At 41.4% G+C, this 17,113-nt stretch overlaps 1 protein-coding gene across 2 annotated transcripts in view; it reads right to left on the reverse strand.

Moving 5' to 3' along the window:
• Positions 1-1,786: 1,786 nt before the first annotated feature.
• The window catches only part of APPL2 (adaptor protein, phosphotyrosine interacting with PH domain and leucine zipper 2), a 126,641-nt gene continuing 111,314 nt past the window's right edge, over positions 1,787-17,113 (reverse strand). For both annotated transcript variants that reach the window (XM_073556923.1, XM_073556922.1), the window contains exons 19-21: positions 15,844-15,984; positions 3,850-3,897; positions 1,787-2,228 (exon numbers count right to left, since the gene is read on the reverse strand). In XM_073556923.1, coding sequence (XP_073413024.1) covers positions 2,094-2,228; positions 3,850-3,897; positions 15,844-15,984 — 324 coding nt within the window. In that variant the 3' untranslated portion in view covers positions 1,787-2,093. The remainder of the gene's footprint in view (positions 2,229-3,849; positions 3,898-15,843; positions 15,985-17,113) is intronic.

The following is a 17,113-nucleotide window of genomic DNA, read 5'->3' on the forward strand; positions in this document are numbered from 1 at the left end:
GCCAGGATTCAAGTGAATCCATGGGGAAAACTACCATTGTCAGCTCTGGGTAGAGCTAATTTTATCAAGATGTATCTCATGCCTTTTATACTATAACTAGATTATGGCCCGATGCTATCGCATCGAGAGGATGCGATAGCATCACACCTCTTTCCATGTTAACCCTCAACACACACACTCCTCTCACCTTTCACCATCTCCACTCACTCTTTCACTCCACATACGACCCCTTCTCTCACTCCGTCTCTCATACTCACGCCGTCATCGCCGCTGCTCCACGATCCCCGACATCTTCTTCCGCCGGCGCCATCCTGGATCCAGACGTTGTCCACGCCGGCGACATGTTCTTGCGGCGACGCCATCTTGAGTATCGTGAAATCCCGCGATAGTCAAGATGGCGTTGCCGGAAGAACATGTCACCGGCGTAGACGACGTCGGGATCCAAAATGGCGTCGGCTAAATCTCGCGAGTTTTCGCCGACGCCATTTTGGATCCCGACGTCGCCCTTGCCGGCGACATGTTCTTGCGGCGACGCCATCTTGAGTATCGCGGGATTTCGCAGATCCAAAATAGCGTCGCCGCAGGAACATGTCGCCGACGTGGATGCCGTCGGGATCCAAAATGGCGTCGGCGAAATCTCGCGAGATTTCGCCGATGCCATTTTGGATCCCGACGTCCTCCACACCGGCGACATGTTCTTGCGGCGACGCCATCTTGACTATCGCGGGATTTCGCCGATCCAAAATGGCGTCGCCGCAAGAACATGTCGCCGGTGTGGAGGACGTCTGCATCCAGGATGGCGCCGGCAGAAGATGATGTCGGGGATCGTGGATCAGCGGCGATGACGGCGTGAGTATGAGAGACGGAGTGAGAGAAAGGGTCGTATGTGGAGTGAAAGAGTGAGTGGAGATGGTGAAAGGTGAGAGGAGTGTGTGTGTTGAGGGTTAACATGGAAAGAGGTGTGCGGTGACGTCACCGGTTACAACTGGACGGAAGTTGTTACAACCGGAAGTTGCTTAGGGCATTTATTATTATAGATAGTTTGGATTCCTAAACTATGGTTCAGGAAAATGCATAACAGTTTCATTGACGTGATTTGGAAGAGAGGCATACAAAGAATAAAACTGGACAAATTACAGTTCCCTAAAGATCAAGGAGGACTGGCATTGCCACATACCTGGGAGTATTTTTACCTTCCCAATTCCAACACTTTAAAAGATGGGGTGCTGGATGGGAATCAAGAAGCAGGGACAGTAGTGCTAAAATATTTAAGGGGGGGAGGGGAACCAGCTAGAGCTTTTGAAAACTCAACTTTAAGGTCACTTCTGGATGCTTTCACACCTTGCTCCTTAAACATGGTGAGCCTGCAATAAGTTACTGAGAATCCAGGACTGTTCTAAATACATTTCCATCTGGCATAATCCCTCTTTGAGAGAATTTCAACATTTAGATCAGTCCAGAGTTGTATTGTGTGCACCAAAAATGGAGGAAGGGTGTAAATGGGAATGGCTCAATTATGAAAGCGAACAGTGGGTATATACTTCTGTAATTTGTTTGTATGTACTGCAAAAAAACTGTTATTATCGACTGTTCTACGATTAATTCTGAGAATTGTTTCAATAAATGTTACCGGATTAAAAAAAATAAAATCAATGGGCTAAAGAAATGTGGCTGGGTTCTCAGGAGTTAACTCCTCAGCCTGGAATGTAACTACTATGCACACTGGCCAGCCTCTGGTGGTTGTTAGCTATGCAAGATAAAAAGCACTTACATCAAGAGAATAACAGCAGATAGAATAAGCAAGCCAGTTACAAACTGGCTTACTTTCATGTTGTCTATACCAATTTCACAATATGAGAAAATTTCTTGCAGTGATCTAAACATTATTGTGATCTAGTTCATAATTGAACCCATAGGTACCAGAGTTTTAACGCAGTAAAGAATTTGTAGACAATTAACGTTTAGAGTACAATCTGCCATTAAGTGCAGATCATTAAATTGTAAGAAAACAACCACCAATAGAACTACCTCCTTACTTCACCAGTCAGACTCTGACTTTAAAGTACATGTAAATGGGAAAACATAAAGGTCAGTTATGCTTCAGATTCCAGTCCTTCGGTGCATGACCCACTACCAGGATCATCCTCTGACTGATCATGCAGAAGGACAAACTTGCCATCGTTGGATATTGGAACAGAGGACATGAGTTGTGCCAGTGCTTCTGGATCCTGCAAAGGGACAGGACACGGCATTAATAGGAGAGAAATTCTTAAGGAAACCTTGGCCTTGTTGTTAACAGACTACAATGATGTCAGCTTCTGTGTGGCACATGCAGTATTGGTAACTGTACAAAATAGAGTACTAGTATACTACTTATACACTGTGGCTCATTAGCACCACAATGTCATAGAGGATCACACTATGACATATGTAAACTATTTCCCACTTTTCAAACTAGAAAGATATAGGGTGAAAAAAACCACATGATTTTGCTATCAGAGGTAAGGCATTATGAAAGGGGTTGTCCGGCCTTACGATACAAGTCTGAGGTCACTCTATGTAACTGCAGACTTGTTAAGCCTCACAGCACGAGCTATGAGGATTCTCCTGTGCAGGTTCCGGGAATGGCTGCAAGAATGTGATTTGCATACACACGGTTACATGCCGACTAGACTTGTGTGGTTTCGTTGAATGCAAGTGTATTGAGAGAGTCCAAACACGTCTAGTCGGAATATGATCGGAAGTATGCAAATCTCATATTTGCAATCACATGACCACCCGCTCTTGGCGCCAGACAATCCTCACAACAAGAAGTGCGCGAGCTGTGAGGATTAAGTGACTGCAGACTTGAACCTTACCGCCAGACAACTCCTTTAAACTTTAAAGATAACTTTTAGCCACTACATACATATTTTTATTAGTGCACATCACTAGTGCACATCAGGTCTCGCATCAAAGACATTCTTGTACCTTGCATACTGAGTGCAACAAGTAACTGAAGGAGGTCACAACAGACCGAAACGTTTCTCGTGTGCTACAATGAATTCGTTTTTTCACGCATATAAGTTGAGTGCTAGGTTTATACTTAATTTTCTTTAAATGGATAGTCAGGGACTAATTTATGGTCAGTTGGGAGTCTGACCTCCATAGCCCTTACCAAATGAGGGGGGGTCTCAGTGCTTCAGAAAGTGTTGCAGGCTCTTCATTGTTCATCAAAGTTTGCCAAGTATTACAGCAAAGCCCTGTTCACTTAACTTGGCTGTATATACAGTGCTAAGCCTGGAAAAGAATAGAAGGGCTGGGGAACTCTATTGATCCCCCCAGGAACCCATTTGAGCTTGTATATTGTAAAGATCAATATTGAAATCCCAGACAGTCTCTTTGAAGAGGATTCATGAAAGGCACTTTTGTCATACCTATTGTAATATGACACAAAAATGCCACTAATCATATTACATTTCTAAAGAATGAAGTAGTTCAGGTTGAAAAAGGAATAAATGTCATAACTGTGCAGCTTTTTATGTCCTGTTTCCACTGGGTCATATAAAGACATGTCATACTATGATTTTCAGAGATATTTTATTTGTGTTTTGAGATCAACAGTGACCTATTATACTAAAATCAACTCCATTTGTTCGGTCACTTTCCTAAAATGCCCTCTATCTGTATCACAGAGCTTTGAGTGATGGAAGAATGTAGCATTTCATACTGATAGGGAATTTAGATTGTGAGCCCCATCGGGGACAGTGATGGTAATGTGTGCAAACTGTAAAGCGCTGCGGAATATGTTAGCGCTATATAAAAATAAAGATTATTATTATAATTAACTATGGGATATCAACCACTTGCCTTCTCAGCAGCAGCAATTTCTTTTCCTAGGCTGATGGCAAAACAGATCTATGGAGGGAAAAAGTGAAGGGTTATCAGAGCTTATGAGCAGGTAAAATTGCAGATTTGGAGTAAAAGGAAAGCAAACAATTGTAAAATGCCGCTCTACATTATACCGCATTTTATTATAAATTTTATCTTTGATGTACATGGAAAGTACAAAGAGTTTTGATCAGACACACAAACTGAGCCAATATTTACAGTATTGGTCACCATTATCCGCACACCTTCATTTTTTACATATGTACAATATCTTAAGAAATAAATGGAAATGTATCAAAGTTATATCCTCAGGATTTTTTAATTAGTGGTTCAATGTAATACAACAAAAACATTGTTTTTCAACTTACATGTTGCAATTTCAAAGAAAAAACAGAATAAACAGCATGTGCAGCAATTTACGGCACCCCTAATTAATACTTGTACGAGTGGGTTCAGCGGAATATTGATAGTGAGATGAATAGAAATGTCAATAGCATGTTTACCGTCAGGATAATTTCTAATCTAAAACATTTAAAGGAAGAAACTCCATGTGCATAAATATTCAAAAAGAAGAGAATAGGAGTGCTGACTTCATCACTATACTGTAAATGTATTAAATATTAATTACATACAAGGGTTTAATACATACCACCATAAATAACACAAGAGGTAAGCAAAGAAGAATTCATGTGGTCACCCTGGGAATAAGGGTTTGGGTAAGAGGCGTTATTAATCATACTATATATGTAAAATGAATTAGAATCTAATGCCTTGTTTTTAAGTATAAATTATTTAACCCCTTAGTGACCGGTCCAAATTTTTGCAATTTGACTAGTGTCACTTTATGTGGTAATAACTCTGGAACGCTTCAACAAATCTCAGTGATTTTGAGACTTTTTGTTGTGGCACATTATAATTTATGATAATTGTAAATTTAGGTTGATATTTTTACTAATTAAACACAGAACATATCAGAAATTTGACAAAAATGTTAAAAAAAAATTGCAATGTTCAATGTTATAAATGAGTCACCGTAGGAGGCAAAAGCAGAAATACAAGCTAAGTCCAGAAAACCAGAGAAGTTGGCAACTATCAGATTGCAGACCCCTGAACCTATCAACACAACTAGCAGTAGCCGTGGGGGGTTCCTACGATGCCCTAGACCCCTCGATCACAGCCGGAGAATTACATAGGCCTAAAGAAAGAAAGGGGAAATCTAAACTGCCCCAGAGCAGACCCCAAAGCAATAGGCAGCCCCCAACATATAATGACGGTGAAGCAAGATGAAAATACTAACACAGACAGAAAGATAGACTGAGCAAAGACGGGGCCCAAAACTACCTAGATAGGAAAGGACAGGAAGGCTGCTGTCTGCAATCTGCCAAAACCCTGTCAAAGACATAAGCCAACAAGCTGATATGAAAAAGGCCCTGAAGCAGCTAGGCTTCAAAAACTAAATCAGCACTCAGGTATTTTCAGAAGACAGAGCTAAATGAATTCAGCACACCCCAGCACGGAATGGCAGAAATCCAGAAAAACAAAGCAAAACAAAGTCAAAGCACCAAAGCAAAAGGCCGAGCAGCAAACTTAGCTTTAGAGGAGCAGGAATTCAGACTGGTCTCCAAGGATCCCACAGAGAAATCACCCGCAGGGCAGAAGGGCGTTGGCAGCCTTATATCCAGTCAGTAACTCCACTCAGCCAGTCATCATCATCAGCCTCAGGTGTTTGATAATCAGGCTCACTACCTTTCTTTATCAGAAGAGGGAGTTCCTCGGGCCTCAGTAATGAAGGGGAAAATGAACTCACAACAGTTCAAACTTTGAATGATTATCCCTTTAATCTAGATAGTCGTCCCATAGCAAAACATTAATAAATAACATTCCCCTCATGTCTGCGTCACATCAGCACCATTTGTAAAATGTTATTTTATTTTGTTAGAAGCAATTTTTCATTTTTTCAAGGAAATTTACAATATTTATTTTTTTGAAGGACCTATTCAGGTTTGAAGGGACTTTGGGGCTCCTATATATTGGAAAAACTCCAAAATTGATACCATTTTAAAAACAACACCCCTTGACATATTGAAAACTGCTGTTAGGTAGTTCAGTTTATTTACCCTTCAGGTGATTTTTAGGAATTAATGCAAAGTGACAGAACAGGAAAGAAGTGTATTTTTACCACCTAAATATAACGAACTTCTGAACAAGTCACTGTAGCCAAAAGACTCTAAGGCCGTTATTTGGTCATGAATTGCCATGGCAAACATCAGGACCACACAATCATGATCTCAGGGTGCCAGTGGGGATAAAGAGGAAGCCCCCAGACTCTGCTAACCATTTATATGATGTAGTCACTATTGACAGCAGCATCTAAGGGGTTAACCAGATATGGACAGTGCCAACGCTGATCATGGCTGACGAAGCAAGTTGTCAGCTATAGTGTACAGCCGACAGCTGCTGGATTGTCACCTATATGGGATGCCATTCTCAAACAGTATCTTAGGTCAGTAAAAAGACGTATTGGCGGTCAATAAGATATTAATGCATGAGAATCTCACTAATTAACGTGAACTGATACAGTATTGTAGACTGAAGTCCACGGGCACACCTGCAAATAAGCTACATATGATTAATTAAGCCAAGGTGGAAAGGTTAGAGGCAGAAAAATAGTAAAGTGCAGAGTGCATGCGCCAAAAATTATATATTAACACCAGTAACACTTACCCATGGTAATATGCAAGTGCACAGGTACAATTCTCAGGGGACAGCACCGGACGCACGCTTCACGCTAGCTTTCTCAACAGGGATCCCTTTCAGGTGAACGCTCAGAATTCAAGGGAGGGAATGTAATGGTGTTGTCACGATGGACTCCTGGAAATATACTTTCCGGTAGGAATAATTCCTATTTTCCCCAGTAACTCCCTCATGACAGCACAACGGGAGAAATTACAAATCAAAGGCATTTTAGGATGGGACTACTGCCTGCAGGACCTTTCTACAGAAAGTCTTTATATTAGACCAAGTTGCAGCCCCCATATTTGGTCTGTGGAAGCCCCTGCTCTCTCAGCCCAGGACATGGAAATTGCTCTTGTGGAGTGAGCTTTAATGTGGAGTGAGAGCTTTTTGTTTTCTGAGTCGTATGCCCAATAAATGGTTGAAGTAATTCACTTGGATAAAGTCGTCTTTGAGGCTTTCTTGCCTTTATTCTTTCATGCACAGTGTACAAACAAGTTTGAGTCCTGTCTCCAGGAATCAGTGACCTCCACATAGCGTATCACTGACCTGCTTACGTCCATTGTGTGGAATATCTTTTTCGCTCTTAGGCAACTGACAAAAAAATGGCAAAGAGATCTCCTGGTTCAAATTTGCCTTTGATACTACCTTTGGCAGGAATGAAGGGTCAAGTCTAAATATTAAACCATCCTCTAGGATCTGTAGATAAGGCTGACAATGCCTGTATTTCCCCTAACCATTTTGCTGAGGTGACTGCCACCAAAAATGCAGTTTTCATGTTGAAAGTTAATATTAGCTTCTTCCTGAGGTTCAAACAGAGGTCTGCATAGGGTCCTTAGCAATAGGTTTAGGTCCCATGGTGGAACAGTCTGATTGTGGGTCTCAAGCCAGTAATGACTCGAGTAAACCTCGTAAGCCATGCATCGTCTGCTAGAGGGAAGTCCAGAAAGGCACTAAGGGAAGAGATCTGTACTTTTAGCGTGCTAGGCTTTAGTTCTTTCTCGAATCCTATCTGGAGGAACTCTAGGATTTTAGGAATGTCTGGATGGGATGACTAACGAATTCCCCTACATGTGAGAAGAATTTTTTCCATACCTTGGAATAGATTGCTGAAGTCACTGGCTTTCAGCTTACCCTGTCCGATAGTCCTTTGGAGGGTAGCATTGGCCTCTCAAGATCCAAGCTGCCTGGCGTAGAAAGCGTGAATCTTGATGTCAGAGAGGAGCCTGGTACAACAGGTCATATCTGTCTGGAAGGGATACCAGGGCCATGAGGTGTAACACTGGGAACCAACGTCTTTTGGGCCAGAAGGGGGCCACCAGTATCATCGTAGCTTGATCTTCCTCAGGACCCTTGGTATAGAGGAAGGAGGGAAATGCGTAAAGAAGATCCTTCTGGGTTGTCGCTTGGGTCTGTGGAGAAAAACCTTGCTACTTTTGTATTCTTCCAGGTTGCAAACAGATCTATATGTGGAATCTCTGAGTTAGCTGGTGGAACACTTCTGGATTCAGCTCCCATTCAGATGACCACAGTTTTTCTCTGCTAAGAAAGTCTGCTGCTCTGTTTACGGAGCCCTTCAAGTGAACTGCTGAGATGAAAAGAATGTTTCTTTCTGCCCACTGAAAAATCTGCTCTGCTAAGGCCTGTAGGAGTTGGACTCTCGGACCTCCCTGGTGACGCAGAAAGGAAACCGTTGTGATGTTGTCTGAAAAAATCTTCACATGACGATCTTTGATCATGTCTTAGCATTGTTGCAGTGTCTCCCATACTGCCTTTATCTCTCTGTAATTGGACAATCTCCTTTGGTCTTCCAGGTACTGACCTTCCACTTCTGCTCCCCATCCTTTCTGACTTGGGTCGGTGGTAACACGGATGAAGGGAGAAAGGATCCAAGGTACTCCTTCCCTGAGTTTTTTCTCGGATGTCCACCATAACAGGGAATTTCTCAAGCTTGCCGAAATCCTCATTTTCCTGTCTAGGCCAGACGGATGTCTGTTCCACACTGACAGGATTGTTCCTTGTAGCTGTCTTGAGTGGGCCTGACTCCACCGTACGCTTGGAATACAGGACGTCATCAAACCTATGACTCTCATGGCATACCTGATGGAGACTATCCTCTTTTTCTGCAATGCTGGAATTTCGTAATGGATTTCCTCCTGCTTTATGAGTGGCAGGGAAGACATACTATGATGTGAATCAAGGAGGACTCCTAAGAAAACTTTTTGAGTACCTGGTCGCAAGTCGGATTTTTCCCAGTTGATGCACCATCCCAGGTCCTCTTGTATGTCGATAGTATGGGCAAGCTGCTGACTGAGGAGGATGGTTGAGTCTGCTACTAGAAGGATGTTGTCCAGGTATGGAATTACAATAATTCCCTTCTTCCTTAGGAAAGCAGATACGAGGTGCTGAGGAAAGGTCAAATCGTAGACATGTGAACTGAGAATGGTGGATTGATCCCTGATGTTCCAGCGCAAACCTCAGAAACTGATGGTGGTTGGGGTGGGCTGGCACATGGTAGTATGCATCTCTTAGGGAAGAAGTCCACCATGTGCACATTATATCAACTGAATGCTTGATCTTGCTATCACCATTTTGAATTTTTTGTACCTGACCTATTGATTTAGGGGTTTTAGTTTTATAATGGTACGGTATTTGCCTGAAGGCTTTTTTATGGAGAAAAGGAAGGAGTAGTGACCCTGACCTATCTCTGAAATGGGTACTGGATTGACTACCCCTAATTTTAAAGAGGTTCCTGACATCCCCCAGAGTGTATTTGAAGTAGAACGGGACTGGGGTCTGGTGGTGCAATACGGTTGAGTAGGGAGATGTCTATCTTGTACCATTCCCCTATAGTTTGTAGGATCCACTGATTGTAATGGTCTGACACCTTTCCAAAAAAAAAAAAACCTGCAGTCTTCCTACTACCTTTCTGGAGTCAATTTCTCCCCAGACGGCTGGAAGAAAACTGGGTGGATCTACCTCTGCTCCTCTTGGGTAACTCCACCTTCCCATCTTCCCCTTATAATCCTGCCTGCGGGACTGATGAGGCCTACGAAAGGAGAGGTACTTTTTTCGTCTTTTCTTTCGGGAACCCTTTCTTGTCGTCAGAGGCCTTCTCTAAAATGTCATCTAGCACTGGACCGAAAACATGTGTACCTGGGAAAGGGATAGAGCACAGCTTGTTTTTTGAATGGCTGTCCCCCGACCATGTTTTAAGGTAGATGGCCCAACGTGCCGCGTTAGATAACACATTACTCCTTGCTGCAAACCTTACGAATTCAACTGAGGCATCCGCAATAAATTGTGTCGCCATTTTCAACATAGGGAGGGACTCTAACATAACCTCTCTAGGGTTGTTAGATTTTAATTGTGATCTCAGCTTGTCGATCCAGATGCACATTGAGCTAGCTACCAAGGCAACGGCTATAATAGCCTTAATGATGTCACTGAAGATTCCCAACTTCTCTTCAGTAGTCCCTCTGCCTTCCTGTCTATAGCATCCCGAAGGCAGGAAGAAGAGGTCTTTTTTGCCACATTGGCCATAGGAATGTCTACTTTTGGGATTTGTTCCCAAACCTTGATTTCCTCCAGATCAAAGGGGAGATGGGCTTTAAAATCTCTGGGAATGATTAGATGCTTCTCTGAATCTTCCCATTCTTCCATGATCATTGCCCTTATATGTTTGTTGACCGCTAACACCCTATTTCTTGAGTTCTCGGCCCTACAAAAATTTCATCTTGTATCGTGTGTGGCACTTGAGCCTCCTCGACCTTCATGGTAGCTCTTACAGCTCTTAACAGATCATCCGTATTCTCGGAAGAGAAAAAATACCCTTAGAGGAAAGGAAAAAAGTATCTGGGGAATACTTTCTTCCTTTCTCTCAACATCTTGAGAGAATGATAATAGTATGGGTATGCCTCCTTTGGAGATTCTTCGATCTCCCATCTGGCCCTCTTATGACAGGAGGTACTCTGAGCAGGCTGTGATGATACAAGACTAGCAACAGTGCTCTGGACTTCTTCCCTAATCATGGCCAGCATATTCATAAAAAAAGGCGCTTGTTCGTCCTCAAGGAACTTTTCAATACAATCTGCGCATAATTGTTTTTGGTAAGATTCTGCAAGTCTCATATTGCATGTTGGGCATCTTCTAGGCGTTTTCCGGGAAGTGGATCCTGATCCTAAGGGAGTCCCCTTTGTCCTATTTAAAAAGATGGGACATTTGTGCTCTTTTTTAACTAAAAGGGTTCACACTAATGAAATGGATCAAAGACGCCTTGGGGTTACTTACACTGGCCAGGGACTGCTCGGCTGGTGCTTTGGAGAGTGAAGGATTAGTATCCATGGTTCAGACTGTGAACACCACACCTCTCTGTTAGCACCCTTTTATAGGGTCCTACCTTGTCAAGGTGGCCTTCATATTACCCCCATAGCATTTTCTTGCGTTTCTAGGTGGAACGCGCACTACGCTATCCCTCTAAACCCGGAAGTGCGCTTCATGCTAAAACGCACACGCATCATCAGAAAGCGTCCCGGGACGGAGATGCATTCCACGCTGGAACGCACGCCAGTACGCGTGACCCAGATGTCCGGCAACACCAGCAGCATGGACCCGAGAGCCCTTCACAAAGGGAAGCAGCGAACTTGGGAGCTCCGTCCTACCCCACCGACTGGCTGAGGGACCACAGCCCAGTGATGTGTAATCCTGGAGCCTCTTGCCAGCGGGAAGGGAAGAGATCCGATCCACTTGAGCTCCAAGGTAAGTTCTTCGCACTCTCTCTCCTATGCTCTGTCCTGCTAGGGACAGGAAAAACACTCATGGTGAGGTGGAGGAGGGAAAGGGGGGTTTAACCTTTTGTGTGTCTCCTTTCCCTAGAGGATGAGTAGGAATACATCCTGTCTTGCTGTCATGAGGGACGTCCTGGGAAAAAACTTTCACTTGATTCCATTTTTTCAGGAGATATTCCACATTATGTAATTACTCTTCATGGGTGCTAATAACGATGAGCAGGACTGTATGTTTCATATCTAACAATATGCTGGTAATAGTAAAATTAGTCACAACAAAATGCACGGTGCCATCCACAGAACACATCCAAAGTTGTTCTATAGGGTTCAGATCTGAGAAGCATGCAGATCACAAAAATTAAAACTAATGTAATCATACCTCCCCAACTTTGAAAGTTTGTAAAAGAGAACTAAATACTGCAGCACATGCGGCGGTAATTTTTATTTTGCGCCAAGTCTAGTTTTTTATATGCACCCACACAGAAATATTGCTACTAGTGAAGCCCACTAGTGTTTCCACACTAATACTAGGTTTCTCCTAAATACACATTTTTTTGCAATTTGCCCTGCAAAAATTTAACAAAAGTGGACTTCGCTATGGCCACTATTTTGCCGAGTTGTAGAGGGCCAGTAAGAGGTTAAATATATATATATATATATATATATATATATATATATATATATATATATATATATATATGTACACATATACACATACATACACACTACTTTCCTGTACTGCTTACCAGTCTTGTGGCCTGCTGCCAGTTCCAAAATGGCTCTTCTTTTCACCTTCCCACATATCGCACATCTTCTTCGGCCTACTTCACTCTATACTAAGGTTTTCAGTGCACTGTGCAGTTACAACGTTATGACTTTTGTAGCCCGAGGCCTAGTCAGAGCCTCAAGGGACGAAAATTGTGACGTGACAACAGAAGCCTCAGCATAGATTTAAGCAGGCTGTTACAAGGAAGGTGAAAAGACGACATGTGGGAAGACCAGCCATCAGGCTGCGGACAGGTGAGTAATCATTTTTGTACGTTCTATATTTATTAAGCTGTGAAGTCAAGAAAGATTCCAGTGAACAAGAAACATTCAATTTGTATCAAATTTCCCTGTTAAATTAGCATGGTTTGAAAAATTCAAATATTGGCAGAACTGATTATCTCTACCTTCCACATATTATGACACCTCTACATTGGCCCTGGGACACAGGACACAGTGTGATGCCCCAACATAAAATCTGGTTTCATTTTTAAGTTTTATATCTGAATGTTTAAAAAACAAACTTATAGTGGCTGTCTGGGGAAATTTATGGAAAACGTAACAAGTTCATGGTACAGTGATATCTTATCATGAAAGTAGAGTATTTAAGTAGAAACATGCAATGTTGATTTCCTCATCTTAAACAATTTATTGAAACAAAAGGCAAGATAGGAGGTGGTCAGGTCCGATGGGTGCAAACCGGGGGCAAAACTATCTTTAAGCACACAGCTTAAGGAAACAAAAAGGTTACTAGTGCATTTATCTGTCATAATCCAACCTGGATCATGACAGAAGTACTTCACTTCTAGGGATCCTTGTGGCCCTAACGTTAAAAACACTATTCAAAGACCCCCCCTTGCTATGTTACAGACAACCTCCCAATCTAAGAAACTTCATTATCCGAAGTTCAATGCCCTCAGATTCACCAAGAGGAACATATCCTTGCAATGGGAGAAGATGCAAAACCTGCATTCATATAGAGACCAAAGACAAAATCCAAATTCCCAACACACAGCAGGACTATAAGATCCCAGGGACATTCACATGTTCCTCTTCCAATGTGGTGTATTTAATTCTATGCAATATATGTCCTGTGGGTGGCCTCTATGTTGGAGAAACAGGACAGAGACTGAGAGCAAGGATGAGGTCTCATCGTCATACAATTACAGACAAAAAAAACATTTACCTGTGGCTAAACATTTCTGTCATCCAGGACACAACATAGGCAATATGAAAGTTGTCATTTTAAAAGGCAATTTTAAATCACAGAAACACAGGAGAGTGTGGGAACACAAATTCATTACAATCTTTGATTCTATTCACACAGGACTCAATTTGTCAGAAGGTTTTATGACCCATTACCATATCTGAGCTATTCCTCCAAACAGCCCTTTGATCTCATGGAACTTTCACACCACTGATGTAATCTTACCTAATAAAGTATTCCCTCTTCAAGCTCAGTATTTGTTTATTGAAATTGTATTGTCTATTGAAATGTCCATGTATCACACCAGCATGTGCTTTAAACTGTATATAAATAAGGTTTCTTCAAATATTTTGTTATATAAGCCTGATGAAGAGACGTAAGCAGTCCCGAAAGCTTGCCTTGTAAGATCATTTACTACTATTTGATAGCCATTAAAAGGTATCATACCCACAAGATTCCTATTTTGTTTCTATCACTGAGAGCACTTTATATATATTTTTTTCTACTGGAAAACATGGTACCAAACCGCTTCTTGTTAGAGAACATCAAGTTCTGCAGAAAGTACCGAAACAATGAACAGTTGGACATGTGTACTCAAAAATTTAGAACAAGGTCACATTAAGTTCATCTGAAAAAATTAGAGTGCATTTTGGGGTCATCCTAAAATTTCAGCCGATAGCCAAACATCCCTAACTTTTTGATACTAGTATTATATACTGTACATACTGTATATATTTTAATATTATAAAAAAGGAATCTATCTTCAGATCTTTGCTATGTAATCCGAGAGCTGCATAATGTTGTGGCAAACAGCCTGATTCCAGGGATGTGTCACTTGTTAGGCTGGACCAGGGTTTTATCAGCAGGAAATTATCACTAGAGATCTAGGCCTCACATGCAAGCCAGTCCAGCTAATCTGTGCATCCATTGCACCTACACTGATTGACAGCCTGCTGACAATGCACAGTGTACACAGGTCATACCAATCAGAGGTATGGGCAGTGTCATACCTAGCTCAGCATTCTAACCATTGCTACATCTAGAACGAGTAGGTCAGAGCCACACTAAATTGCCCCCAATTTATTATTTATTTATTATTTTATTATATTGTATTGAATAGCAGCCGCTTATCTCTCTATGTTAGGATAGAACCCCGGTGTACCACCAGTATACACTGGGCAAATGATGAATAGATAAAATTCAAACATGCAGCACATGTCCCCACAATATGTTTCACCAATAAAACACAGTCATCAGGGGACTGGATATAAGTGCTCCATCATTTGCGCAATACAATAAAAATAATCTCCAATAAGAGCAAATATGAACACATTTTAACCCCACCTCAATATTTGTTATATTTTAATTTAAATAATAAAAGTTACATTTTAGTGACCTGTTTAGAGAGGGGTCATTTAGTCGGGCTCTACCCTATTGGTTCTTAAATCATTATTTATTATCCTAGGCCACTCAATCTCTATTAAGTGCCTGTACACAACTGCTACATCTACAACACAGAAAATAAGAAATTCTAGCAAAACTGCACCAAGCATTACATTATGTGATACATTGCTGCTCTCTCTCCCTACATCATGCTGCTCAAAGATTTCTCAGCAAAATCTGCTGACAGATTCCTATAAAAATCCAATGTAATATGACAGCATCATGAGGTAGGGACAACACTCTGGTTCCAGTGATGTATTACTTAGTTTACTGTGTGCAGCAGTTAAGATGGCCACAGTTTTCTTCTGCAGATCTAAGTTGTTGAACTGTGTATAACCTCACCCACATAACAGTTTTCTGTGTACATTGTACAGTACCAGAGCTGCTAATCAGTCCTGGGGCATGGTTGGACTAGGATGGACCAGGCTAGTTGTCCTGTAGTGATATTCTTCTGCTGATAAAACTGACTGTATTGAAACAGCAAAACACAGCCTAGTGAATGAGACATCACTGCAATCAAGGTCTCTGCTCCTGTATTATGGCGTTTTCAGTTTACATACCAAAAACCTGCTGACAGATTCCATTTATGTTGACCACATTATTGTATTTTGACTAGCCATCTGTTTATACCTTTATACTAGTGTTATTTTCGATTAATTTGGCATAAGTGATCCTTTTCTGGTTATAAATACTGTTGCTGGTCACACAAAGTGTTATATATAGCTACTCCCAGTTCAGCTTTATACCTATAGATCATCATATCTTTATGGGATCGCCTCTTGCTGAGTGTCACTTCTTCCATTTTCTGATTCATTTGGTTTTATGGTTTTAACCTTGATCATGAATGTGTCAATATAGTTGAAATATTTTTAGACATCTTTTAGCTTATCTACTTTTTGCACGTAGAATTTCCATTGCTCAATCATTCCAGGACACTGGTTGTCCGCTCTGTTATTTGTGTGTAATTTCCTGCATTCCAAAATTTAATTGTACCAACTTCAACAAAACACAGAAAAAAAATATGATCCATGAACAGACCTTTTCACCCTCTGTGTTACTTTCCAGAATATAGGCACTCAAGGATTCGACTCCAGATTCTTCATGGGTACAAACAATAAATCCCACCAAACGCTTGTTCTCTAGATGAGCAGCAAATTGTGTTATGTTTTCAAGGTCATACTGGTAAAGCAGAAAAAAAGGAATATGAAAATAAAATAATACTATTTTAACCTTTAAAAACAACAAAAATTCTAACCAAATTTCACAGGTCATGTATGCAGTTATTTTTCAGAATTTCAATATATATTTAATAGAAATTCTTAAGGAGAACCTATCAGTGCTCCGGATATGTCTTTTTGTAAATGCTTGCATTCCTAACTAAATAATTGTGTGTCATCCTTTCTGAAATCTGCATTGTTCTATTTCTTTATTATTGTTCCTGGAGATATAGAAATAAATTTACTGCTGAATACCTGGCCTTACAGCAGGTAGCATGATAACACAAGAAAAGAACCATAATTCACCTTTCAGATCCTCTGCTATTCCAGCTACTCCAAAGGTCTCTGCTTTAAAGGGAATCTGTCACCCCTTTTTTGAGATATCATATAATGATATCATTCAATTGTGTGTCACATAAGGATTCTCTTAGTACTTTTGCTTCCCCCTGACCCCGCACCTTTCATGCATAAATACCTTTTTTATATCGGTTCAGATGTATGTAAACTGCCACGGTCCGGTCCGATGGGCGGGGCTTATTCAACTGCTCCCCCCTCCCTGTCTTGCTCTACACAAGAAGAAATGTGTAGAGCAAGACAGGGAGGGGGGAGCAGTTGAATAAGCCCCGCCCATCGGACCGGACAGCTGCAGTTTACATACATCTCAACCGATATAAAAAAGGTATTTATACATGAAAGGTGCGGGGTCAGGGGGAAGCAAAAGTACTAAGAGAATCCTTATGTGACACACAATTGAATGATATCATTATATGATATCTCAAAAAAGGGGTGACAGATTCCCTTTAACCATTAATGTGACCACTGCAGCCAATCATTGGCTTCAACTGCCAATCTCACAGCTGAGGAGAGTGATAGGCCACCATAATCACATGAATTACGTACAGGACCAGGGGGACTCCAGAGCAGCGGTGCTAGACTGCCATGGGATTTGAAAGGTGAATTCATGTTTATTTTATTATGGTATTACATGTGGTTTGAAAATTTTCATAAGTTTGGAAAACCCATTTAACGGGAATCTGTCACCAAGTTTTTGCTACCCCCAATTGAGATCAGCATTATCTCTGAACACTGAG

Source organism: Dendrobates tinctorius, unplaced genomic scaffold (genome assembly GCF_039654945.1).
Source record: "Dendrobates tinctorius isolate UK_male_01 unplaced genomic scaffold, ASM3965494v1 ptg000241l, whole genome shotgun sequence".
NCBI lineage: Eukaryota > Metazoa > Chordata > Amphibia > Anura > Dendrobatidae > Dendrobates > Dendrobates tinctorius.